At 37.0% G+C, this 27,427-nt stretch overlaps 1 protein-coding gene across 1 annotated transcript in view; it reads right to left on the reverse strand.

Annotated features, from left to right (window-relative positions):
- Positions 1 to 9,001: 9,001 nt before the first annotated feature.
- The window catches only part of LOC131039372 (uncharacterized), a 33,768-nt gene continuing 15,342 nt past the window's right edge, over positions 9,002 to 27,427 (reverse strand). Inside the window, exons 2-8 of the mRNA XM_057972104.2 lie at positions 12,343 to 12,460; positions 11,853 to 12,199; positions 11,635 to 11,733; positions 11,328 to 11,447; positions 11,018 to 11,137; positions 10,710 to 10,829; positions 9,002 to 10,513 (exon numbers count right to left, since the gene is read on the reverse strand). Of these exons, the coding sequence (XP_057828087.2) occupies positions 9,517 to 10,513; positions 10,710 to 10,829; positions 11,018 to 11,137; positions 11,328 to 11,447; positions 11,635 to 11,733; positions 11,853 to 12,199; positions 12,343 to 12,460 (1,921 nt within the window). The 3' untranslated portion in view covers positions 9,002 to 9,516. The remainder of the gene's footprint in view (positions 10,514 to 10,709; positions 10,830 to 11,017; positions 11,138 to 11,327; positions 11,448 to 11,634; positions 11,734 to 11,852; positions 12,200 to 12,342; positions 12,461 to 27,427) is intronic.

Below are 27,427 nucleotides of genomic sequence, written 5' to 3' on the forward strand. Positions count from 1 at the left end.
CACAATGGACCTGGAATTCTTCCTACACTTTCTATTCCTCCTATATATGCCTCAGTCCTGCCTCCTACATCCTACAAAGGAATGCACTTGGCATCAAGTCTCCCTCAACCTATTGGGGTTTTTACCTTGTAAAATATTGAAGGTTACTTTATGGAAATTATAAAAGGGAGACTTTATAGTCCCCTTTCATTATTCTAGGGTTTTGTTTGATTCTTGACAATGTAATAATTGACATTTGGTTGCCTATAGAGTTCTAACAATCAAAGTACACTAATATGACCATGGATATATGTAATGAAGTTAGCGTCAAATGTATTATGTGGTTTCTTTTTTTGGTTTAAAAATAAAGCATTCTATTGGTTATAAAAAAAATTTTGTAATTGTATAATCTTGAGCATTTGATAATTGACACAAGCTTGTCAATTTGTTCATGACTTTAATAACATTAGTTTTGTATAGCTCGTAGAGGAGAGTCCTAGTTGTAAGGTTTTTGTTTTCTTTGTCACATTGTAGTATCATAATGTGCTTATATTTTAAAAACATGAAATATGATTTTGAATTATGGAAGTCCACTATTGCATGTTATTGTGATTTAGTATAACATTTCTTGTTGAGACCTCATGGTTATCTACTTATAAATTAATGTAAGATTTTCAATGTTGTTCATAATTCTTAATGACTTCTTGTGCGAATACATAAATGCTTTACAAATGTCTATGGCTTATGAGTTCCTAGTTATTCTTAGGTGGAGGTTTGAGCGTATTTAAACACATGGAATCATGTGTGATGGGGACGATCACCAATATTGTCTCTTATGTAATGTATTGGGTTTGATAAAAGCGATGTCTAAACTTTTATAGGATGTCTAAACTTTTATAAGATACATCTTTTAAAATTACATGTGTGTGAGATCTTGCCATATATACCTTTTCAGAGTTTGCATAGCTCCATGCACTATTGGGGGTCTTTTTGACATAAATGAGTGCATTGAAATTAACTATGTCTCTTGAACTTCTAGCTCCTCATGAATTGTGTTTGGCATTTAACTATTTTACATCTTAAATAGTCCACAATGAATGTGTATAGTATAATAGAAAATCATTAGTAATGGAATGATTACTTTGACATTTTTTTCATTTTGAAATTTATTAGTGAAAAACATATTTATAAGAGTGTTGTCTGCTAACACCAATTGTGATATATAGCTTATTAGAACCCTAATGTAGATTATAGGTGTTGGTGTAAATTATGTCTCATAATTACACTTTATTTAAGTTGACTTAGGGTAATGCATTTCATAGTAGTTTGTATATGAGACACTTAGGGAAGTGTGCACATAGGGATGATGTATGTAGGAGAATTCCCACCTTTTGTGGCCTTATTTTGTTACATTCCACCTTCTGTGGGTGATCCACCTCTTGTGGATATTTTATTATTTCTCCTACCTACCCTCACCTACCCTTGTTTATCATTGAGATGCATGGCATGATTGTGTGCTCACATATCCATATGGCCTTGCCTTTATAAGCAAGCTCATTTACATTGTATCCAAACAATAATTCAATTTTAATCAACTCAGTTGGTTGGGTATTTTGCATCATTGAGAGGAATACAATTTATTCTTGTCACATATTTTTTTCTCTCTTGTTTGTGCTATCTATTGGACTCTAAATCTTGGAAAATTCTCACATGGTATCAGAGCCATTAGAGTACCATTGGTTTGCTAATTGACAGAAATTTTATGCTATTTGGGGTTTTGTATTTTAGAGCTTTCTATTGCGGGTTATTATTGGAGATTATTCGGTCAAATCTATGGTCACCATTGGATTGAGGAGGTTTGAGAAAGTCATAATTTCTTTTTGTTTCATCCAAATACATCTGAGGCCAAATCTAGAGTCGTTTAAAGGTGGAGGGTGGTGACTTGTCTTAGGAGCGATATGCAATTTTGGAGCATTTTTGGAAAATCCTGTCATCACCATCAGGCTCAGAACTCCCAAAAACCCCAAGATCACCTGTCCATTTGTCCAAATCGGAGCTCGTCACCTCGAGTTGAAAAAATTCTCCCTCCCAATTGTCGTACGAACATTGTTGCAGGGCTGATTTTTAAATATTTTATTTTCCGTTTTTTAAACTCTTTCAAAAAATTAAAACCGTTTAAAATATATATATTGAAATCCAAATTTAATTCATATAGTGTAGGGGGGGTGTTTTTTAAATCTTTGTTTTATTTAGAAATTTGTCTTTTTGGGCCTTTTCGTTGGGACTATACCTGCGGCCCCAAAGGTACAAACCTGCGGGTACCGCAGGCCCTGCGTCCCCACAAATACAGGCTGCAGGTACTGCAGATGTACCTATGGTAGTCGTAGGCCACCTGGCCCGCAGGGGTACCTGCGGTAGCCACAGGCCACATATGGGGCCCGCGGAGTTTTTTTAAAGATTTTAAATAAATTCTTAAAATCATTTTTTTTTAAACTTTTTTTGAAAAAAAATTAAATAAATAAAACTCTTAATGTTTTTAAAATATTTGAACTTAAGCTTTTTAAATAATAATTTTTTAAGTTTTAAAAAAAATCATTGTAATAAAAAAATTGGGAACAATTTTTTTTTCTTGCACACCTCATACCTATCTTACAACACTTCCAACCGGCAGCCAAGTGGGGGGGGATCAATTTGCTCCTTTATATCTCTTGGCATCATCCCAATCGGAGGCATCTTCATCTGCAGTCTTCTACAAGGCATCTTTTTGGTGGCATCATCTTCATGTTTCCAGATTTGCACTATATTATGATGTATTCTCTTGCATGAGCTATGTTGTAACACACTATTATAAAGTACCACACCTTGTACTTTGTCATTGTTGACCTATTTGATGTAATCCTTCTGTACTTAGATTATGAATATTCATGTGAGACTTTTATTCTCTAGTTGAGAAGGTATTTGGATTGAGTACATCTATCATTGGTGCTCATACGTCTATCTCCATGCTTGATCTTTATTATGTTGCAGAGAGTGATTCATCGGTCATTTTTCATCGACAGGTATCTGGTTTTGTCACACTTTGACATTCTTGGTGCAACATTGGCTCTATTTCTTCCTAATGGGGAGGTATTTTGGTCAACTTCATGGGACCATCTTTGCAGGAGATTCTACATTGAGAGCGGGGGGGGGGGGGGGGGGGGGCTTCATGGTCTCTCTTCTCTTCTCTCTTATTTTATTATTTCTCCTACCTACCCTTGTTTCTCATTGAGCCACATGTCATGATTATGTGCTCACATATCCATATGGCCTTGCCTTTATAAGCAGACTCATTTACATTGCATGTATCCAAACAATAATTCAATTTAAATCAACTCAGTTAGTTGAGTATTTTGCATCATTGAGACAAATACAGTTCATTCTAATCACATATTTTGTTCTCTCTTGTTTGTGTTATCAATTGGACTCTAGATCTTGGCAAATTCTCACAATAGGGTCTTGGGGTGAATCAACCAACATTGTTGGCTTGAATAAAAAAATTTGTGTGATATCTAACACAAAATCGATAAATTAATTGATGCATAGATTATGTTGTTCTTCTCATTCATAATACTTTATTAGTGTCAACGTCATGCCATTATATCTTAGACACCCAACTTTCTATTTTGACCCTAGAATGTCATGTTGACCAAGCCCAGTTTTTGCAAATAACTTGGGCTTAGGGTTTGAATTTTAGAATTATAGTGATTAAGTTTGTTTTAGTAATTTTTCATCTACCTCTAGTCTAAATTTTGGGTCTCTCAAGTGAGAATTGGGATTGTGACAATTTTTTTGTTAAATGTCTTAATAATCAATTTAACACACGACAATCTTTTTTGGAAAAGAAAAATGATTGAATGCAATTTCTTGAATGTCCACACAATCTAGCGATTGTAGGGATGATTCTACCAATAGTGAAAGGTGAAATGGGGTAGAAATTTTTAATTTCTTAATTTTATTTTATGTAGGTAGATTTTATAAAAAATGAATTTATTTTATTCTTTCTTTAAGGTGCGTAAGTTTGGTTATTATATATTTGAACATTTAAAATATTTAAAATACCAAAATACACAACTAAAATATTTCAAACACCAAAATTTATAAAATAAATAAATAAAACATGAAATCTTAAACATATTTATTGTTTTATTTTTCTTGTCACATCACTAGATGGTCTACTATGTACCAGAGTTTTTGATTAAGTGAAAAACAGGTTTTGAAGGGATCCGAAACCCTTTACATATCAAACTAGGGATAGAACTTGACTACTCAACCAAGAGGAGAGAGCCACAACCAAAAAATAGAGTCTGCCCCGAAAGACAGCAAACAATCCATCCTAGGACAGGGCCAGAAAAACCAGCCCAAACAACCCACTACAAGGGCCCTCAAGATTTACAACTGGCCTTGTGGGAACGAAGAGTCATATCAAAAGAAGGCTTAAACATCTTTGAATGCTTCCCTTTTATAGTTATCCAACCCTCTTCAACTTTAGCTCCTGCAGTAGACCAATCCAAAGAGCCCAGCATCGATATATCCGGAGTGGAAAAATAAGCAATAGTAGTGGGAGCAACAACCGTCGCATGTACAGGACCCCCTTCAGCAGATGGGGCAGAAGAAGTGACAGCACACGATGGAGCAGTCGGCGGGGTAAGAGACAACAAACCATTTTCAACAGAAGAGACAGCAGCAACATGTATCCCAGCATTTTTAATCACCAAGCCAACCTTACTGGCATTCGAAGAATTTGCCATAACAGAGTCCGAACCAGCCATCAAAACCCCAGCATCCAACAACTCAATAGAAGAGTCCAAAAATTTCTTAACCGCATAATGCAGGTAAGAGGCCCCCGACCACCATGAAGCCGCAATATTTTTCTTCTCAAGCCCACAATTCCTAGCCGCATGGCCGGTTTTGAAGCATTTGTGACACCTGAACGTAATACCTTCGTAATCCAATGTTTGGAACCAGCTGCCAAAAGAGGAGTTAACGACAATCTCAGCTAGTAGTCCCTTAGACACATCTAGCTCCACCAGAATGTGAGCAAAAGTAGTGTGATAAAGCTCAAAGGATTCATTATCGACCATAATGAAACTCCCAATAGCATCACCAATCTCAAAGAAAGAGTCAGCCCACAAATGGATAGGAAGATAAGGAAGTCCAACCCAAACCGGAATTTTGTTGAACTTTTCAGAAAGGGGGTTAAAATCGAAGTGTTAGGGTTTGGCCAAAAGCGACATTTTATCTTTCTCATAGAAAAAACTCACACAAGATTTTTCCTTCTATCCTTGGCATTCTCAAATTTAGCTACAAAGAAACCTTTAGCCATACTATGTACCAGAGTTATAAACGAATAAATCTTAATTTATATGCAATGAATGAACTCATTTAATAACTTATAATTTTTCTAATTATATAGATAATTAAATACTTTTTAAATAACTTCATGAGAATGGAGGAAAAGCTACCAACATACTCTTTAATCTATAGGCAAGTAAATAAAAGTCTATTTTTTCCACATTGGAGGGAAGAGGGCACATGAAATTTTAGTAAATGACATAACAAGAAATTAAAATTAAATACATACCATTTGGATCCTTTGCATTTCCGAGTCCTTTTCTCCCCTTCCCTCTCACTTGTCGTTGGCTCCAAAAGCCTACGACGGTTTTCAAAATTGTAATCGATTCATTATAGGTTAGCCTAGTAAATAAAACAGATGCATCAATATTAATATAATGTTTTGGAGCAACTCCTTTGCCACGTTGGGGCTGGTAGTATTTTAATACAAATGAAATGTGTAGCATACTTACTGACATGATGCAATCAAAGTAGAGGTGGCAGCAACATTATTGGATGTTTCAAAGATAACTATGAGTGGGTGACAATGTAAAATGGAGTTATTTGTGTATTCACATAAAATGTTTTGGGCATTTGGCTGTAACATGGGATAAGTTTAGTGAAAGAATAGGCATTAGCTATGTCCTTTATGTATCAATGTTAAGTTAGAACATAAAGTGTGTAGATATTTTTTAAAATTATTTAGTAAATCTTGTCTTAAATCAATAAGCTTTAAAATTAAACATGCTTATTGAAATGTTAAAGAAGGATGAAAAAGGGATGAGTCTATATCCAAGAGTAGCTTCATTAGTAGTATTTTAAACTTGTTCAAATTGGTGGTTCAAGTAAGATATACTATCTTCAGAAACTCTCAATGCTAGGATACAAGGTTATAATCTATACTCATGACATGGTGTTTGTGACTTCAACATTGCATAATGTGAGGTGCTCACAAAGATGGTTGCTAGTTGCTTGTATGGAAAATCCTAGAATATTATAAATGTGAGTATATATCTAATCAATTTATTTTATATTTTCTTATAAAAGATTGTCTTATTCAAGGACAATTATAAATGTTTACTTTCTATAATTAGCAACAAAACCTACACATGTTATGTCTAATAAGACCTCATGCCATAGTGTTTGTGATTTAAACATCGCGTAATACAAGCACTCCCAAAGGTGGTTGCTACTTTCTTGTGTAAAAAATCTTACGATATTATAAATATGATTATATATCTTAGTCAATTTCTTTTGCATTTCTTTATCAATTGATTGTCTTACTCAAAGACAACCATAAATGTTTACTTTCTACTATGACCAACAAAATTTTACACATGTTATAGATAATAAGACAAATAAAATGGATTACCATACATATTTTTTGAATAAACCGGTAACTCTTAAATTTATATTATTTTTAAATATTTAAATGCATTATAGTGAAGATATTTATTTAACAGGTTATTATGCACAAATGCTTGACTAATTAATATTGTATGCACAAATGCAAGTTTACTTTATTGACTTTGTAACTTGATTTGACCGCTTTTTATAATGTGAATTATTATTAAAATGTGAAATTGTTTCTCAATATTATCAATAGACAACAAATGTCATATGTTTTTTATTAGTAAAGCAACATTAACTAGGGCGTTGACCCTTAACATAGTCAAAAACTATCAACAGACAACAAGCAACATCAAGAGAGGTGATGTTGGCAAAAGAACAACAGCCCAAAGGCAATTAGAAACAAACACAATCAGGCAGGCAAGGAATCATATCCAACCGAAGAACAAAAAAGACCCCCACTCAAGGGGGCGGGGGGGGGAGCCACCCAAACCCCAACGAGGGGGGGTTTGGGGCAGGGGAGAAGACTTCCCGTTCCGCCTGCGAGCAACCACAATCCAGGTGATGTTGTCAATAGGTCCACCAAAAGAGAAATCAATTGAAAGGAACCCCGTAGGGTTACAAACAGTGGTGTCAACATAGTGCTGCAACAGAACAGCAGGATCAATCGAAAGGACCCCCGCAGGATTACAAACAGTGGTGTCAACATAGTGCTGCAACAGAACAGCAGGAGGTCGTTGTAGAGCAGCAAGATCAATCGAAAGGAACCCCGCAGGTTTACAAACAGTGGTGTCAACATAGTGCTGCAACATAACAGCAGGAGGCTGCTGTAGAGCAGCAGGATCAATCGAAAGGAACCCCACAGGGTTACAAACAGTGGTGTCAACATAGTGCTGCAACTGAACAGCAGGAGGCTGTTGTAGAGCAACAGCAGGTTGTGACGAAACAACGGGTGGCAAAAGCAAATCCAGCAGCAGGGGATCGTGGTTGCAAAATAAGAGAAGCAAAAGTGGGCATCTCAGGAGATGAGGCCACAGAAGGAGCAACAGGAACAAATGTCATATGTTACCTCATACTTGGTATCTTCTATTTTATTTATAAAAAACAATAAGTGAACAAGCGAGGATGCATAATATGGAAACATGGCATATGAATGGTAAATAACTTGCTATACATCATGACTAAGCGCATCCATACCTTGCTCAATGTGATTAGGGTGCAAGCTTTTTAAGCAGCTCCGAGAATTTACACTTATGTTTGAGAATTAAGACACAAATCAATGAAAATCAACCAGATTCACCAAATGAACATAACAATATTGGGTTAGGAGCAACACCCAGAGGTACACCCCTTGGATGATAAAATCTGAATGGTTTAGAGAAAAAGAATGTTTCATCTTCCTCCATCAAGTTTGATTCTCACCAATTATAGTTACATGTATTGTGGCACTGTGCAGTGTGACCACATCAGATATTTGACAAAATAATTTTGAGCCTTAAATCCTTTACTGTGATCATTTATTAAAGATTGGTTTACCTCTAAATTCATTAAAGAGTTTACTCTCAATGCTTTAAAAGTCTCAAGGATATTTCTTACAGCTGTCATAGAGCAAGGATGAACAGATTTTTTTCTGAATTAAAAGTTCAAGGGAAAAAGGATTGGTTCCGTTGTCATGATTTATTTGAGCTCTAACATAAGTCAATATTTTGTTATAAATTGCTTTTCGTGTTCAAGGCAATGCATGAGAAAGTCTGATCAGATAAACTTATGGTTTAATATTTGCCAATATCCATTTTTGCTTTTTTCATTATATTAACTTGACCAAAGTTATGATATGATTATTGTTTTAAGTTCTTCGCAAAAAAGGAAAAGTTTATTATCTTAAATTACTCCCATCGTCAAACAAGCTGCTACTACATATACTTGCCACCATCTACAGCTCAATCCTTTATACGTCACTTTTGAGTTATGAATTGTCTTGTTGGAATGAAAGGGCAAAAAGATGTTTAAAGTTTTAAACTACACATCCTGATATTCATTTTCTTCCTAAATATAAAGCCCTTTAAAAGTAGAGAGTTTCTTATCTATGCATCCAGCTTTTCATTAAGTTAATACGTGTAATTGTGAGACCCACTTGCAATTTACTCCTTCAATTGCCAAACACACAATACAGAAGTGAGTGCCATTATGTTGGAATCACTAGCTATTCATTTTCTTCCTAAGTTTTATGTCAATGAAGCCATAAATTTAGGTGGCCTGGAGCTTTTTAGTTTGCAACATTGAATTACAAAATAATGGACCCTTGAAGCAATATGCACTCCGCTTAGAAATATCTCTATTAACAGTACTAATATAATGCCTCCAACATGTTCAGGATATCAAGAGTGGCACAACATTGGTGACCACACATGCCTGCAAAAACTGTAGTAGCTAGTTCCTACTGGGATGCACATCCATTGGTGGGCAAAATGTTCTTAAGGCATTTTTGTGATTGAAGGATACTTTACAAAGCTGGAAATTAATTCTATGAAAATAACAAACTTGGAATGGAACAGTTCTGATTTTCAGAAGACAGACCTGAGACAGATACCCATCTAATTGCTTCTAATATTACTAATTTTGTGACTAGCTTAAAAGAATTTTCAAATCTTATCCAAGAATGTTATTCTTAAAATAATCTGATTATATTATCACCAATCATGTCTCTGTTTGCTTCCACTTTACCTGCTTTGTACATTCTATAGTTTTCACCTCTCTCATCACTGTCAGCAAGATCGTCAAGGTCATCTAAGCCCATCATTATCAACCCTTCATTTCTCAAGTAGTGGATGGCTGCCTTCCTTTTCTGTTGTCTATTACCCTTCCAAAGGATCTTTTGTCTCCTTTCTGGTTTGCTCCTGACACATGAGGTTGTTCATCCTCAGATTCACAAAGGTCATCGTCATCATCCTCCTCAAAATCCCGAAAATTTTCAACACTCTTTTTCACTGATTTTGACTTTGAGGATAAGGATCTCTCGGATGGCCCTAATCTCTTTTCCTGATCACTATCAAACAAGCCATCTTCACCATCAGTGTCATCATAATTGAAATCCTTTCCTTTACCTTTAAAACTGGTAGACAGTCGACCATATCTATCAAATGCCCTCCCAGATGACCTTCCACCATCTGCCCCCTTCCATTTATAGCCAACATCATCATCGTCGTCATCATCATGTAAATCCAGGTCAGAAAAGTCATTTGGATCATCCCCAAACGATGAAGACTTATCCCCTCTGGAATTCTGTTGACTAAAAGTTTTGTTCCCATTCTTTTCTAACTTTTTTGAGCCTGCAGTTCCACTACCTCCACGAATGGGAAAGTCATCAAAATTAAAATTATTACCAGCACGAGCACCCTTTCTAGCACTTGTAGAAGATGGTCTTCCACTGTCTACCCTCTTCTGTTTATAATCAACATCACTGTCATCACCGCTGTCACCCTCATCAACATCTAATAAATCTAAGTCTGAAAAGTCTTTTGAATTAACCCCAACTGATGATGACCTGTTGATTCCTGAACTAAACTGACTGAAATTTTTATTTCCATGTTCTCCTGACATTCTACCACGTGCAACTTCACTTTTACCTCCACGCACAGGAAAGTCATCAAAATTATAATCATCACCACTAAGGCCTGCACTCTTACTTCTCCTGGGGCTGTTTAACATATCATTAGTTTTTGCATGAAAATCATATTCTTCATGTTCATCCTTCTGATGCCTGAAATGACACCTAATGCAGCTCAAATTTCTTCCAAAATTCATGAATTTGCACCTGTAAATGAATTTAAGTTTGTTTCTTGTCAGGTGAAGCTCTTTAACCTAAAAAATAATTCAACTGCTATCCATCATGGAATCCAAATGATATAAATTTATTAAAAGGAACAAGAACATATATATTTTTGCAGCAATATAACCTTGTAAAAATATAAAACTCAGATACCAGCATCGTCCTGCAAGAGATTACTTACCTTGGGCATTTCCAGTCCCCTGGATTTAGCTGCTTTGCAATCTCTGTATTATAATCTCCTGGATGCTTGAAATCACAGCTACGGCATGTCATATTTCTTCTAAAATTGAAAAAGTTGCACCTGTGAATCAAAGTTCAGTTTGTTCTCATCAAAGGAAGCTTTCTGACATAAATATCAAATTCAATGGCTGATGGATCTCATTTGGAAAGAGCTAATAAAAGAAAAGGAAACACAATTTTTTCCATGTAATATGACCTAATAAAATACTATCTAAGATATAGAAATTGCCCCTGAATGAAAGAACCTACTTTGGGCATTTCCAGTCCCCTTGATTTGACAGCTTTGCAATTTCTGTCTGATCGTTCTTTGGATGCTTATAATCACACTCAAGGCATGTCATATTTCTTCTAAAATTCAGGAAGTTGCATCTGCAAATTGATTTTCAGTTTGATCCTCATCAAAGGAAGCTTTCTAACTTAACATAAAGTTCTATTCATAATAAATCCCATTTTAAAAAAAAGATAACAAGAGAAACAGAAAAATGAAATTTCCCAAGCAATATGAACTCATGAAATATAATCTAAGATATTGATATTGCCCCTGAATGAAAGAACCTACTTTGGGCATTTCCAGTCTCCTGGATTTAGCTGCTTTGCAATTTCTGTGTGGTCATCCTTTGGACAATCGCAATCACACTTGCGGCATTTCATATTTCTTTGAAAATTGAAGAAGCTGCAACTGCAAGGGAATTTCAAATACATTCTTGTCAATTCAGCTTTTTAACTTACAACAATAAGCCAATTGCTATGCATAATGAAAAACAGATAGAGAATATGTTAAGAGAGAAAAATTAATTTACCCAACCGATATGCCATAATGAAAAATAATTTAAGATATTGTGTCATCCCTGCATGATAGAACTTACTCAGGGCATTCCCAATCGCCTGTATGTAGGCTACTTTCTGGGCGCTTCACATTACACTGTAGGCATATTATGTTCCTAGCAAAGTTTACAAAATTGCACCTGTCAAGCATACCAAATACATTAGGATACTTTTCTATTTATCTGAACAAAATTCATTGTAAAACTCCAATGGCAAATTCAAACACTAACAAACATAAACATGTATAAGGTGAACTTACCCTGGACAAAGCCAATCCCCTTCCTTCATTTCAATATCAGCATGACCTATCCGCTTTGGTGGTGGAGGTGCCTGTTTTTTCGTTGGTTCAGGCTGATTGGGTATTGGCCGTGGTAGGTTTGGATCAAGTGGAGTTGCAGCCAACTCAACCACATCTTTCAGCAGGTTACGTATAGATGCTTTAACAGTTTTTTTCATTTGTAATTTAGTTTCAGTTGAGCTCATTACTGGATCAATGCCATAAGTCAGTAGAATCCTCATCAAATCTACTGTGCGTTCACATTCCTCTTTAGGGGCATTTATGTATGCTCTGTCACAGGAACCCCTTAAATTGCATTTGCTGCACACCTTTGAAAATTAAAACTCAAATATGTTATACTATCATGCTATGGGGGAAACAAATATGTTTTACAAAGGTAATGGAGAAGAAGAATTGTTCAAGGGCTAATAGAGGGACATAAAACCATCTATTCTTCTGAAAATTTACTTACTTCTCCTTCCTCTATGTTCACATATGACCTCAAACGCTTCCCTGAATTCACCACCTTTCTATCTAAACTCGGACATCCATGTTCCACAAGTGCCCGGATATCTTCCCTGGACAAGGATCTGCCCAAAACAATCTTCAGTGACAATGATGAAACTAGCTATGCAATAAAGGAAATCAGGACACAATTATAAACTCTATATCAAAAATAAACTACGAATTGAATCAGGAACCCATTACAAATTATTTCCTTGGAATTCAGGTGACTCTGGAAGAGAATGGGATCTTTATGTCCCAAACTAAGTATTCTTTGGAATTGTTCACAAAGTTCAATATGTTGGATTGCAAGCCTGCCTTAGTCTCTCAATGGATTGTGAAGCTTTCTCTTGAATGTACATAAGTCAAGCCAGACCTGATATTCCATATGCAATTAATTTAGTTTCCATGTTTATGCAAGAACCTAAGGATAGTCATCGGCAGGCAGCAAGGAATATTCCCAGATATGCCAAAGGGAGGAATTCTATAGGATTCAAATATTTGAGGAACGGTGATAGCAAGTCAGTGAAACATGGAGATTCTGACTGGGCAAAAGATATCAATACTTGGAGATCTACATCAGGATATACTTTTCATTTGGGAGCTGGACCAGTTACATGATCTTGAAAAATAAAATAGGTGGTTTCTCTCTATATTATAGGAGCAGAGTATCAAGATTGCTTCAATTTGCCAGCTTCTAAGTGAGATTGTTAGGTGAATAGATCTTCCAAATGCTATATGCACCCTCCAAGTCAAGATGTAAGAGGGATGCTATAATATGAAATCCTGCTTGACTGGCCCAATTTGAGTGACATGTCATATTGGGATAAGCAATATATTCTTTTAAAATTTGAACTTCACATGGACAGGTTGGCCCTATGAGAAGTAGACGTTTCTTCCTTCCAAAGAGACCTATTTTTGCAAGGCATATTTGCCTTCTTACTTACTCATAGGTTCAAATGAGGTTCTTTGATTCTAGTGTTCTTTGTTGTCTACAAACACCATCAAAATATTTATTTGTTGCTCTTTGGATGGTGTTTTGCTTCCTTGCTCGGAGTAGATGCTTATAAATCTAATGGCTAATGTTTAGTGATTCAAATAAACAACATTCCGATCCCTAATTTTCTTTTATATAGGTTGGATAGTTGTACAACACAGTTTGAATCACTGTAGAGAAAATGGGTTAAAGAATTCCAGAAAAAACACTCAAGCACAACCTTCCTTGACCAAGCAGGGTGTATGAAGCGCTTGGTATTAGAGGGAACAGAAAAACTAAAAGCAAAACAAGAGATAGAGAAAAACAAAATAATAACTTTAGTTAGACTGTAAGAGATTAGCTGAGAACTAGTTTATAATTGAGCTACTTTCAAGAATTTCTTCTACTAATTCAGTTAAGTACGATAGTAGCAAATTAGCAAATGTTGGATAAAAATAAAAAATGGTAGGATTCAATAAAATACAAACTTTGGCTGCTCCAACAAAAGATAAAACAACATTCATATCCCTAATATTCTAGGGAAATTTTATATAGGTTGGATAGTTGTACAACACAGTTTGAATCACTGTCGATTAAACAGGTTAAATAATTCCAGAAGAAACACTCAAGCACAACCTCCCTTTCCCAAGCAGGGAGTATGAAGCCCTTGGTATTAACGGGAACAAAAAAACTAAAAGCAAAACAAGAGATTGAGAAAAACAAAAGAATAATTTTAGTTAGACTGCAAGAGCTTAACTGAGAACTAGTATATACTTGAGCTAGTTTCGAGAATTTCTTCTACTATTTCAGTTATACAAACTTTGGCTGCTCCAACAAAAGATAAAACAATATTCATATCCCTAATCTTCTAGAGAAATTTTATATAGGTTGGATAGTTGTACAACACAGTTTGAATCATTGTAGATTAAACAAGTTAAATAATTCCAGAAGAAACACTCAAGCACAACCTCCCTTTCCCAAGCAGGGAGTATGAAGCCCTTGGCATTAACGGGAACAAAAAAACTAAAAGCAAAACAAGAGATTGAGAAAAACAAAAGAATAATTTTAGTTAGACTGTAAGAGTATAACTGAGAACTAGTATATACTTGAGCTAGTTTCGAGAATTTCTTCTACTATTTCAGTTATGTACTATACTATCGAATTAGCAAATGTTGGATAAAAATAAACAACGGTAGGATCCAAGCACAAAACAAACTTTGGCTGCTCCCAGAAAAGATAAAACAACATTCAGATCTCTAATTTTCTAGGGAAATTTTATATAGGTTGGATAGTTGTACAATACAGTTTGAATCACTGTAGAGAAAGCGGATTCAAGAATTCCAGAAGAAACACTCGGGCACAACCTTCCCTGACCAAGCAGGGAGTATGAAGCTTCGTATTAAAGGGAACAGAAAAATTAAAAGCAAAACAAGAGATTGAGCAAAACAAAAGAATAACTTTAGTTAGACTGTAAGAGCTTAGCTGAGAACTAGTATATACTCGAGCTAGCTTCGAGAGTTTCTTCTACTATTTCAGTTATGTACTATAGTAGCGAATTACCAAATGTTGGATAAAATAAACAGTGGTAGGATTCAAGACAAGACAAACTTTGGCTGCTCCCAGAAAAGATAAAATTATGATAGGATTCATTTAAAAGTAAAACAAGTACAAATAGGTGTGCATATTATGTGCCGGGCATTCGATCTTCTTCATTGTTCCCCTTGATTATTGTTCTTTTTTTCAGAAACAAGTACAAGTTTCATAATTTCCATCTTCATTGAGTTAATTTGGACAAAAAAACAAAGTTCAGAACTGTCTTTTTGAGTGCTTCCTTTTTCCAGAGAGAATATTGAGGATGGAAAATTTCTGAAGCACACTATTATTTTTAGGTATGGTGAGGTAAAATGTGGTTAATTTGAAGAAAAGAAAAAAGGAACATTTTAAAATAAAAACAATGTATTTCCAGTAGACCATAAAATTCATTTTTCAAGTAAACTACGCTTTCTTGTGGATTTGTAAATGGCTCACGACCAAAACATACATGCTTTCAACAAATTTTGAGCATACTACTCCTACCAATTTTATTTTGAATCACATCACTGAACTGATTTAAAAACTATCCTGCTCATTTCTAATTTGAAGCTAGAATTTCAAGAATAAAGCTTCATTCCACCTCTCCATTTCTTTTCTTGTAGGAACTGTAATTAGAGAAATAATGAGAAACGTGATACAAGAAAATAACTTAGCTTGTGTAAATAATGAAGTAAAATAGGACCTACCTCCCAACCAAGTCAAATTGAGTAGAATTTTGTGGATTTTTGTTTTGTTTTTTTTCCAAATTGAGTATATTAATCAAAGAAACTCTACAAAGACAATTTTATAATATATATAATAATAGTATTGGATGGCGACGCGCAGGAGGCTAGGTCTGCAACCCAGAGAGTTCAGAGATTTCAGACCAAATGATCGACCAAGGTACTATGCAAATCCAGGATTTCACTCATGGTCAAAACCTAAATGGATTTAGGAGGACCAGAACAGAGCCCCTGTACCGTTTACAGGTAGAAAGGAAAGCGGTGGATGGAGCAAGGATTTCTGAAGATCCAGAAACGACCACCAAGGAATCTTCAGCAATCACAATAACAGCCAGTCAGGAGCGAAATCGGATTGGCAGAAGGTCCGTGATAAGGAATGGAGGCCGAAGAAGATCCCAAGAACGGAGCCTTCTGAGAAGGTAAACCCTAAACTGTCGAAAGCTCAAAACTTATCTTTCTTTCTGGACAACTAAAGTTGGAATGATTCGGTAGCATTCTTAAGAAAAGGGTTTTTTCATGAAATGGATTGGGGATTGGCCGGCTTTTAGCCATGTTAAGAAATGGTGTGAGGAGAAATGGCCTTTCAAAGTGGATATAAAGGCAATGCCTAACAGCTTCTTCTTAGTTATCACGAAGAATAGTAAGGATAAGAACTGGGTCTTAAATAATGGGTCGTTTTTCATGGGAGGCGAGGTCTGTATATCAGGGATTGGGAGCCGAACTTTAATCCTATCAAGGCCCCTATGGAAGAAGTACCCATTTGGTTGCGTCTTTATAACCTTCTGAGGGAGTATTGGAATGAAGAGACCTTCCAAATGATTGGGAATAAGATAGGGTTTTATATCAAGTCAAATGAGGCTCTAGAGAAAAAAGATTTCAATACGTATGCAAGAATATGTATTGGGTGGAAACCTCATTTCCCTCTGCATGCATGGTTAGAAATAACTACAAACACGGGATGTTGGGTACAGCAGATTGAGGTAGAAGATCAACTGGAAAGATGTTGTGTGTAACAAGGAAGGACATTCGGAGGAGGTGTGCCTGATTGGCCCTAAGGGTAAGTCAGTAGATTCTTCATTGGAAGTTACAGTGGTGAAGTTTGCGGATGAGGAGAAGGAGAAGAGGCAGACAAAAATATTGGATTATTGGATGATGGGGCTTCCCCTTCCACGATGGTGCAAGATACTAAGGAAAATGGAGCCAAAATAGGGAATGAACATATGGCGGTATCGAGTGATGCAAATAGAATAGCAAGCCAAATTGAAGCTGCTAACCTAGTGGAAGAGGCCTTAAATAAAGTCGAAGCGGCTATGAAGACATTGGATGCGGGAGTGGCAAGATCCTAGAAGGATCCAAGTGCAGAAGAAGATATCCAACTGGAACAGACTCAATGCGCTAACATGAATAATGGAGAAAGGATTGTTTGTGAAGAGGAGGCGGAAGATACAATTTAGGATGATGAGGAGGATGATTGGGGAGCCTTTGATGAAGAAGATATTATTGAGAGTCGTACCATCAACCAAACTGATTCTCAGCTTGTGAAAGCCTCCCCAAGGGAAAAGAAGTCCAGAGGTAGGAAACCAAGCAGGATCCGGATTGCTATGGCAGGAATTGCCAAGGGACAGTGCAAACTTACAATAGGGAAGGGAGGCCCCCTTCCTGAAGAAAAATGAAACTCATAAGTTGGAATGTCAGGGACTACAATGCCCTTGACAAACGATGTCTGATCAAGCATGATCTTGAATAGATGAAACCGGATCTAGTATGTTTACAAGAGACAAAAATGAGCTTGGAGGAGGCAAAGGGGTTGATGAGAGCATGGCAGTCATGGATAGGGGTTTTTTCGAGTGTTGTTGGTTCTTCCGGTGGACTTGGTATATTATGGAACCCTGTTCTTGTTAAGGTGAAGGAACTCATCAAAACTCAAGCTTGGCAGCTGTGCAAAATCCATTCTTGCAATCTCAATTGCGACTTCTTCCTCATCAATGTGTATGGCCTAGTGAAAGCTAATCTGCAATTGGAGATATGGAAACAATTATCGTTGATTCTGACTAATTTGTCACAGGAATTGGCGATTCTTGGGGGAGATTTTAACGCAATTCTAGACATGACAGATAAGAAAGGAGGAAATGTGGGTGTTACTGCTTCACAAGTAGGTTTCCAAAACTTTGTATCTAAGAATGGCTTGAGAGATGTAAGAACTAATAAAGGAACCTTCACCTGGTCCAATCGTAGATTTGGGGATGATCATATTGCTGAGAAATTAGACAGATTCTTTCTGGGTGGAAATTGGGCTTCCAGACTGTTAATCTTTGAAGCTGGGGTCAAATTGATTGCTACATCGGATCATTTTCTAGTGGAACTTCTGGTATGTCTAGATAGTGTCCCAATTAGATGTCCTTTTAAATTTGAGAAAATGTGGTCAAGGGAGCATTGTTTGAAAGATTTGATCAAATCCTAGTGAGAGGATGCCTCAATGGTTTATTGTTCGAAGGCACTCAAGTTCTTTAAGAAATTACAGTTCCCCAAAGGGATTTTAAAGGAATGGAATAGGATGAAGTTTGCGAATTTTTTTGTGGACATAGATACAATAGAAGCAGAATTGGAAAAAATTCAGAAGGACATCATGGATCATGGCATGACAATGGAAACTTATAACAAGGAGAAAAACCTGAAATCTAGATATAATGAAATCCTAGCTAGAGAGAAAGTGCATTCAAGATTTTTTCGAACATACTGCAAATGATGGCAGACTTCTGATATGTAGACGTGGTCGGGCAAATAAAATTAATTGACTCTCCAATTTATTTTTTTTGTAGTGAAGTTTTTGTGGCTGTTGATGTGAAGTATATTCATTGCTGTGCAAAATAAGGGAGTGTGTATATTGTATATTTGATGGAGCATGTGCTTTTTTAACAAAGGAAGTGTGTGAGATGCAAGGTGTGTGCCGTTTCAAAATAGAGTGAAGCGACTAAATTGAAGGTCAGATACTTCTGCTGGTCAGCGTTTATCTTTCTGGTATTCAGCTTTGCGAGCAAAATAAAAATCGTGTGGTGTGAAGTCTTTCTATGTGGTTGTTGGCTGTAGAATCCTTTGTGTTCTATTTTCTTTGGTTTTGGTTTGCTGCTTAGTGCGTTTTTTATCAGACAATGCTTGGTGTTATGTGTTGAGCTTGTGAATTTTATAAGAAAATAGGAAAAAGAGTTTGATTGTTTTGGTCTGCTGCAAGCATAGATTCATTGATACATCTACTGCTGGAAAATACAAAGGTGCTGTATAATTTTGGATTGGAATGGGAGTTCTGAGAAGCATTTTGAGTTTAAGTGTATTTTTCTGAGTTGGTACTCAAACTGTGGTTGGTGCCATAGCTGTTTGGAGTTGGAGTTCCACGGAGAGTTGGTGCTCTCTGGCAATTGGTGTTCTTTTTGTAATCATGGTTGGTGCCCATTTATGTTAATGAAAGCTTTTTGATGCCGTGGTTTTTTACCCGAAAGGGTTTTCCACAAGAAATCTTTGTGTCTGTGTCTTAATGGTTGTTCTCTTTATGCTTTATGTGGTTTCATGCATTTATAGTTTTTAATAAGTTTTGAAATACTGATTCACCCCCTCACCCCCCCTCTCAGTATTTCCTATGTGCTTCTCAATTGGTATAAAAGTTGTTACATTCAGAATAGAGCTTAAAAGCTTGGAGGTTGGTCTTGTTAGCACACAAGATGAACGCTCTTGAAGGACTTGCAACAAACAGAACTCCTTTGTTTGATGGCTCCAACTATGCCTTTTGGTGTGTTAGAATGCGAGCCTACCTTATGTCACTTGGCTTTGATGTTTGGAACTGCATGGTGTCAAGCTATACTGCCCCTTCGACTCCTCCACCCACTATTGATGAAAAGAGAGCTTTTGAAAGCAACACTAAGGCCATGAATGCAATATTGTGTGGATTGTCAAAATTTGAATTTGTAAGAGTCATGCATTGTGAGACTGCTCAAGCCATGTGGAATAAGCTCAATAATGCCTATGAAGGAGATGATAAGGTAAGGAAATCCAAACTCCAAACTCACAGAATGCAGTTTGAAAGTTTGAGAATGAAAGAAGAAGAAAATATGGCTGCTTATTTCTTAAGGGTAGATGAAGTTGTGAACTCCCTTACGGACCTTTGTGAAAGGTGGAAGATAGTGTTGTTATACAGAAAAACTTAAGGTCTTTACCATTAAAATTTGATGCAAAGATTTCTGCTATAGAAGAGATGGTTGATCTTGATAAAATGTCTATTGACAAGCTTCATGGTATATTGACAACCTGTGAAATGAGGACGAACAATAAATCTTCGTCAAAGAGGGAGACTGCCTTCAAGGCATCAAAGAAAGGCAAACAAAAGGAGCTAGTATCAAGTGACAGTTCGGATGATGATTTTGATTCAGAAGAAGCATTGTTCATAAGGAAGAAGGATTCTAGTAAACTCAAAAAGAAGATGCCTCTCAAGTGTTTTAACTATGGTAAGGCATACAACAACAGAAAGTATAAAGGAAAAGATAAGAAGACTTTGAAACCAAAAGGAGTCTATACTCAAAAGAAGATAATGATTCATCGGAAGTGATGAAGAATCTCAGAGTGATGAAATTTTGTTTATTGCCATGGAAGAAGCACTTGCTGAAAATCAGATTCAAGAGAATGAAGAACATGCTGATGAAGGTACATAATTGTTGTATAATTTTGGATTGGGATTGGAGTTTTGATAAGTATTTTGAGTTTAAGTGTATCTTTTTGAGTTGGTGCTCAAACTGTGGTTGGTGCCATAGCTGTTCGGAGTTGGTGCTCTGGTTATTGGTGTTCTTATTGTAATCAGAGTTGGTGCCCATTTATGTTAATGAAATCTTTTTGATGTCGTGGTTTCTTATCCGAAAGGGTTTTCCACGAGAAATCTTTGCGTCTTGCGTCTTAATGGTTGTTCTCTTTATGCTTTATGTGGTTTCATGTATTTATAGTTTCTAAAAAGTTCTGAAATGCTGATTCACCCCCCCCCCCAATATTTCCCGTGTGCTTCTTAGTTTTGATGTAACAATGAGAAAGAAGTATATGGGTATTGTTGACGTGCGTTTTGTGACTACACACACTAGCATTGAATAATGATTTCCAACGGTCACTTTACTCTCTCTTGATCAAAGTTCAAGAGTATACTAAGATTGCGACAAGTTCAGACAATTGACTCCAAGGTTTTGATTATGCAATGGATGTGACTCAATTGGCTTGATGCGATATGCCAATAATGCAAGGGGACTTACGCACACTTAAAGAAGATTTTAGCAAATTTATAACTTCAAGGATATTCTCAAATGATTTAGCAATAAATGATTCAATTTTGGGGACTTTTTCAATTGAAATGTGGAAAATAAATGAGAAAGGGTTTAAGGAACACTACTCTAAACCTAAGACCTTAGTAGATGGCAATGTCTAGGATAGGATCAACCAAACTTCACTTCGCCATGTTGAGACAACTACATGAAGTAGGTGCAATCTTCAAAGGTTGTGTTTAAAGGATTCTAAATCATTAATGAATACCATCAAAGAACAATACTCATTCAATAACTCAGATTTATGCGCACGCATCAAAAGCTCAATCCAACCTTGCACTGTTGATAACATTCTGGTCCCTCAGGAAGTCAACTGTCAATTCCTCAATCAATCTTCTGGCAAGTAATGCTTCAACTACATTAAGAACTTCTCCTAGTACTTTCCCGACTGAGTCCTTCAAATAAGCAAATTCCTTGCCGAATCTCTCAAAAGATCCCTTTCCAGTGCAGACGGCATAAAACCATCACGGGAAGTCATAAACATCATTTCTTTGACAACTTTCCCGTCAATCAACATTTGCCTAGGAATTTTCATTAATGCTCTAAGTCGCAGAATAGTTTGGTCATGGTAAATATGCACATCCTCCCACGAACTATCCACAATCTGCAACTTGTTCAGGATAGAAAGGATTCTAGAATGAGAATGAGCCAAGTCATCAATAAACTTTCTAACTGAAGTGAAAACATCTTCTACCCACTCCTTAGAGCATTGAGCTCTTTTCCTTACTTCTTCAGCACCATCAACAGATTCCTTAGGCAGAGAGGAGGCAAGGACAAAGAATGGATCTTCCTCTCTAAGTGGATGTTTAAAACTCCGCACATATTCACAGAAGGCTCAATTTTCGCTCTTCAACCTTTTGCACTTTTTTTCATCTTTTTCATTTTCTCCTTCACGGCCAAGGAATATTCTTCAAAATATTCCACTACCTATGTTGTGGATGCATGCCCCAAATTGACTTCCCTAATCACATATTCATCGGGCATGATCTCACTTCTGCCTTTATCTACTATAGGCTCGGCCAAGTGCAATGTTTTGGATCCAGACTCATCCCTTGTAATCTTCGAAAACTTCTTGGCTGTCTTCTTCTCTACCGATTTGTCCATTCTGCTTAGAAGTTTTTCCAATTCCTGTGCTAGATCAATTTCCTCTTCAGGCTCTCTTCTCATTCTTTCCCTTAACCAGTCTGGAGAGACTATTGGTTGACCTTGAACTTCCATCTTCCCCTGCTCCTGTGAAGCTTCCTCCGAGTCCTCCAGAATTGTCTCTATAAAACCATCTTGTTCCTATTGCTCGTAACTAGGAGGCGGTTCTTGCCTTTGAATCTTCTGTCAAACAGGTTTGTGAGAAGCACTAATGCTAAGCATATCCTGTGCACGTGCATTATCAGGAATATTGTCTTTCGGCTGATCCCTTAGAATTTCCTGTTCAAACATCTCAACTTCCTGCATGCTGGAGGAACTAGCTGGCGAGTGTGTTTCTTCCACCCTTGGCCTTTTCTATTGGGACTCTTCCAGCTGGGCTTCCTATTGGACCTCTGGTCGAGCTTCTTTCCTCTTTCTTGTTCTTGACTTCTTAGACTTATTCTTTTCTTTTCTTTGCTCAACTCCTTCCTGCAGAATTTCTCCTTCTTCAGTTTGAGCTTGTGATGACCCTTCCGTGGCCTCACTATGAGAATCCAAGTTTCCCATCAGTTGGTAGCTCAGGTGAACATTTGCTTCCTTCAAAGTCCTGATGTGCCTATCAATCCAATGCCTTGTAAATTTCAAAACTGGTCTAGCCAAAACATCCAAATCATCAATTTTTGGTTCTGACCAATCTAGAGTCTCAATAGGTCTATCCTTCAACTTTTCAAATTCCGGCTGAACCAAATCATGATCCTCTTTAACTTGATCTGGCACTTGAATAATTTCACCAATTCTGATCATGTCAAGGGGTAATCTGGAAAACATTCTTTTTTGAATTTCAAGATCATCCTTGGCATTAGCCCAAAAGTCCTCTAGGTGAGATTTGTGTTTGAATTTCATTCCGACGACCATCCTGATTTTATTATACAAATCAAAGTATGATCTGGTCGTATGGAATGTCAAGTGATAAAATGCCAACTCTTCAATGGACTTTTCAACCGTCGCCAATGTTGGACACATTTCCACATAGTTGCCTAGGACAACATGGAATTCAATGTATAGCTTCCCCTTCCTCTTTTGAATCTTGTCGTAGGCAATCAACTTCCTGGTGAGCTCCAGCAACACCATTTTGTCTATTGGATACCTTGGTAGCTTGTGTGGCTGAAAGGAAAACCATTGGACCCGAATGTAAGTAAACTTTGGAAACTGAATGTACCAGGCTCCAAATTTTTGTATCAACGCTCTGGCTTCTGGCAACAACCTCGTGTGGAGTTCACCTTGCAATAATCTAGTTAAGCACATCGTGAAAGTATCATTCACCAACTTGAAAGAATCAATGTTGTATAGGTGCAACTGGGGATAGCATTCGTGGACTTTCAACTATCCTCGCCCAAATCCCATAAGGTCCTTTTCCTGGCAAACCGTTCAAATTACTCGTCCTTGCCAGCTAAAAAATTAAATATGAGCTCATGTACAAAGATTGGGTCTGCTTCTCCTTCAAATTCCTCAATTGCTCATGCAAGTAATGGCTAATCAACCTTGCCCAATCCACTATCCCGTTGACATTCATAACTTCGCCTATGAAGAAGAACATCCAAGTTTCAAATGTGAAGGCATGCAGACATCCCATAATCTTGTTCAACATCATCACGAGGTCGGCATACTCTTGCTTGAAGTCAAAACTGGTGATCTACTTGGGCATTTTTGTAATATGAGGCCTTGACTTCACCATCCAAGTTTTTTTAACAATCTCGACACATCTTTCAACACAAGCTTCATATATTGTTGCCGCCCTATCCTTGGTTTTGTATGTCATAAAATGATACGCCATTATTCCAAATGTCTCACCAATTGCCTCCACGGTCAGGTTGGCTAGAAGCTTGTCATCTAATGTTAGAATTGCTCTTCTTTCAGGATTATAATGCTTTGCACATTCAGCTCTAGGCATTGGACGACTGGAGGGAAACCGTCGGCTGAGACGATTCCGCTCTTAACAAATTTGACAATAGTGGCTAACGAAGAACGTCCAGCTGTTCCGAAAAGCTCCCAACTAGAAAGTTCCCAAGTTGGTGTCGCTAATTTCCTTCCACTTAGAAATAATCTTAGATTCTGGAAGGAATCCTTTCATCTTGTTCTTAATCTGCGTCTATCGAGAAGTAGCCACAGCCTTGCTGGAGTCCGCCATTCCTACAAAACAAAATAAATTAACATTAAAATCATGATAGGCATTTAAATAAAATAATGGGGAAGAAATTCCAGCATGTGAATTCCCAATGTGGAATAAAATAGAACCTCCGCAAACAAGAACTTCTGGAAAATAAATAGATTCTTCGAATCTGATTTTTCTCCACCTCTCTTTGACTTCAAATTTCTCCAAAACCTACATGAGAAATGAATTACGATTCTTGGTTTAAATAGAATTTCTTTGCCAAGTTACCAAGTTTGTGAGAGATTAAACTTAGCAGCTGAATTCAAAATGCATCATGCTTTCCTTGACAACTCACCATGCAAACGGGTCCCACCGTTAAGGTTGAGTTCAAATATGGAAATTTCCACAATTTCCTAAGTTATGTGTCATAAGTGCGGAATATTTCCTTTGCACATCGCCAACTCGCTGATTGTGAAAATCTTTCTATTTCGAATTCAAAAGTAAATTTTGAAAGATTTTCCTTTCCACTTAGAATTTTGACGAATTTATCCATTTGGAAAGAAATCTTGTTCATTTGGATTCTGGAAAGAGAAAATTCCTAGAGAGAAAATTTTATCTAAGAAGAATTTTTTGTGCTTTTTGAATTCATCATGTCTCGTGGGAGACTTTTGATCAATTTTTCACTTTTCCTATTTTTTAGGCACTTTTCAATTTTCAGCTCCGAAATTTAGAAGAGAGAAAATTCTCTTCCTTGGCCAATTTTTCCTTCGTCTTGAAATTTCTTCCTCTTTGGGCAAATTTCTACCTTGAGAGAGGAATTTTGATTTTCTATTCCATCCTTGGGTGCTGAATTCATGTTGTGGAGGAAAATGACTTGGAGGAGAAATTCCTCCATAACCCCTATTTGGTGTCATGTACCTAACCTTGGGCGCTAAACTCATGTAGTGCAAGAATTTTGTCATGGAGGAGAAATTCCTCCATGACCCCACTTTGGCGCTCCTTACCTTTACCTGGGCGCTAAAACCATGTGCTTCAGAAATTTTGCTTGAGGAATGGAATTCCTCCATTACCCCAATTCCAGCGCTCTTGTTGTTCCTTGGGCGCTAAACTCATATAGAGGAGGATTTTACCATTTTCTTGCTTTTCCTCCTTGACCCTTACTTAGCGTTCTTCCTCAAGACTGGGTGCCAAAATCTCCTTCTTGGGCGTTGAATTGACCCTGTGGAGGAATTCTTCCTTGGAGAGAAAGTTCTCCTCCTTATTTGGCGCTCATCCCCCTAGACTAGGCGCTAGAACAGTGTGCTATAGGAATTTTGAGTTGAGAAGGAAATTCCTTCATGAGCCCACTTTGGTGCTATGCATCCATACATGGGCGTTGAATTAACATGGTGAAGGAATTTTGTCCCAGGAGGAAAATTCCTCCGTGACCTCACTTTGGCACTCCCTATTTGGACTTGGGGATGGATTTGATGTGGTGCAGGAAAACTATGCTTGGGAGGAAATTCCTCCACACCCCCAATCCAGTGCTCTCATTGTGAATTTCATGTTGTGAAGGAATTTACGATTTTCAAAGGATTCCTCCATTTAGCACCCCCTTCTAGAATTGGATGTGTACTTTACCATGGTAAGGATTTTCTTGGTTTTTACTCTGACTTGGCCATTTTTTGCTCTTTCCATATTGGGATGCCATTTTTGGATTGAAGTGAATTCCTCTTTGCCTTACGAGATTTTTCAAGCTTTTCCACTTCAAGAATGAATTTAAATGTTTAGTATTAGGGCAAAACGAGGCAGGATGACATTTACTACAATTAGAAACTTACTAAAAATAAAAACTGCTAAAAATAGTAAGTCTGATTTTTGGCAAAATAAAGACAAACCGGGGAGGCAATGAAATTTTCTAAAAATAGAAAGTTGCTCAGAATTCGCTCAATTTCTCTGATAGCTTCCTTGAAGGGTCCTAATTTTGTGGCAACATTCAATTTTTCCAAAACCCTACGGAAAAGACCTCAAATCTAAACTTAAGGGCAAAACCCTAAAATAGGCAAAACAAGTTCCAAACTTAGCCAAATTTACTCAAACGACTTGCAGACTTGATCATATTCACCCAAAACACTTGCAAACCAAGGAGATTGAAAAGACTGCCGTGAAAAGACCCAAAGGACCTAAAAAGTAGGGGGTCCCCATTTGGAATGGGGTGATGTGTGATTAGGTCACAACATGCATGTTGTTGGATGTTCAAGGAACATCCTTATGTGCTATGCATGATGTGGAATGATCTGTTTGGTGTCGCATTGAGTCTAATGTTGGTTTTTCAAGGTAATTGTTGTAGTTTGGCCGACTGAAGATGTTCTCTTGCTTGCACTATGTTCTTGGGGGTTTATGCCAGCATCAGAGATTGTGTTAAGTTATATTTGGGTCCTACTTTGGCTTGTGGGGATCTGCATTGAGTTAATTCATCTGGAAGATATGTTTTTGGGCCAACTAATTATGTGCTACATGCTTTATCTACACATTACATTGTTGTCGGCCTTGGATGATGTGTGCTAGCTTGTGTAATGTTTGGGATCGCTTAAAAAGTCATAATATGATGTTTTAGGTACTCTTTTATCTCCTTGATTGGACCGCTTTCACCACAATTGTGTTTAGTGGCTGACTTGATAGGACTTATGTTTACCCCCTGTTTTGGCTGACCTAATGGATGTTTTGTGATGAAGAGAATGATATATATAGAAGATCAAATCAAAATGAATGTGTGTCGTTAGTGTGTGGATCAATGAAGATGCGAAGTTGAGGTTGCAGAAGTGCGTGGTGAAGGTATTAGTGTTGAATTGCATAATGGTTGCTTGTGTAAGCAGCTACATTCAAAGGAGGTTGTTGGAAACAGTGTTGCTGAAGGCTTATTCATCTTGATTCATGTTCATGTACTTTGCTTGGAGATAGTGAATCTCCCTAGCAAATTTTTTGTATCTTGCCTTGAGGCAATGAGTCTTCGCCTGCAAGTCCCTTGTATTTTGCCCTGGGGTAGTGCACCTCAGCCTACAAGTCCTTTAGTAATGTGCCTAAAAAAAATATTGTAGTCTTGTTCATATATTGTGAGTTGACTCTCACTATGGTTTTTCCTATTTGGGTTTTCCAAATAA

Source organism: Cryptomeria japonica, chromosome 10, assembly GCF_030272615.1.
Source record: "Cryptomeria japonica chromosome 10, Sugi_1.0, whole genome shotgun sequence".
In the NCBI taxonomy this organism is placed as follows: domain Eukaryota; kingdom Viridiplantae; phylum Streptophyta; class Pinopsida; order Cupressales; family Cupressaceae; genus Cryptomeria; species Cryptomeria japonica.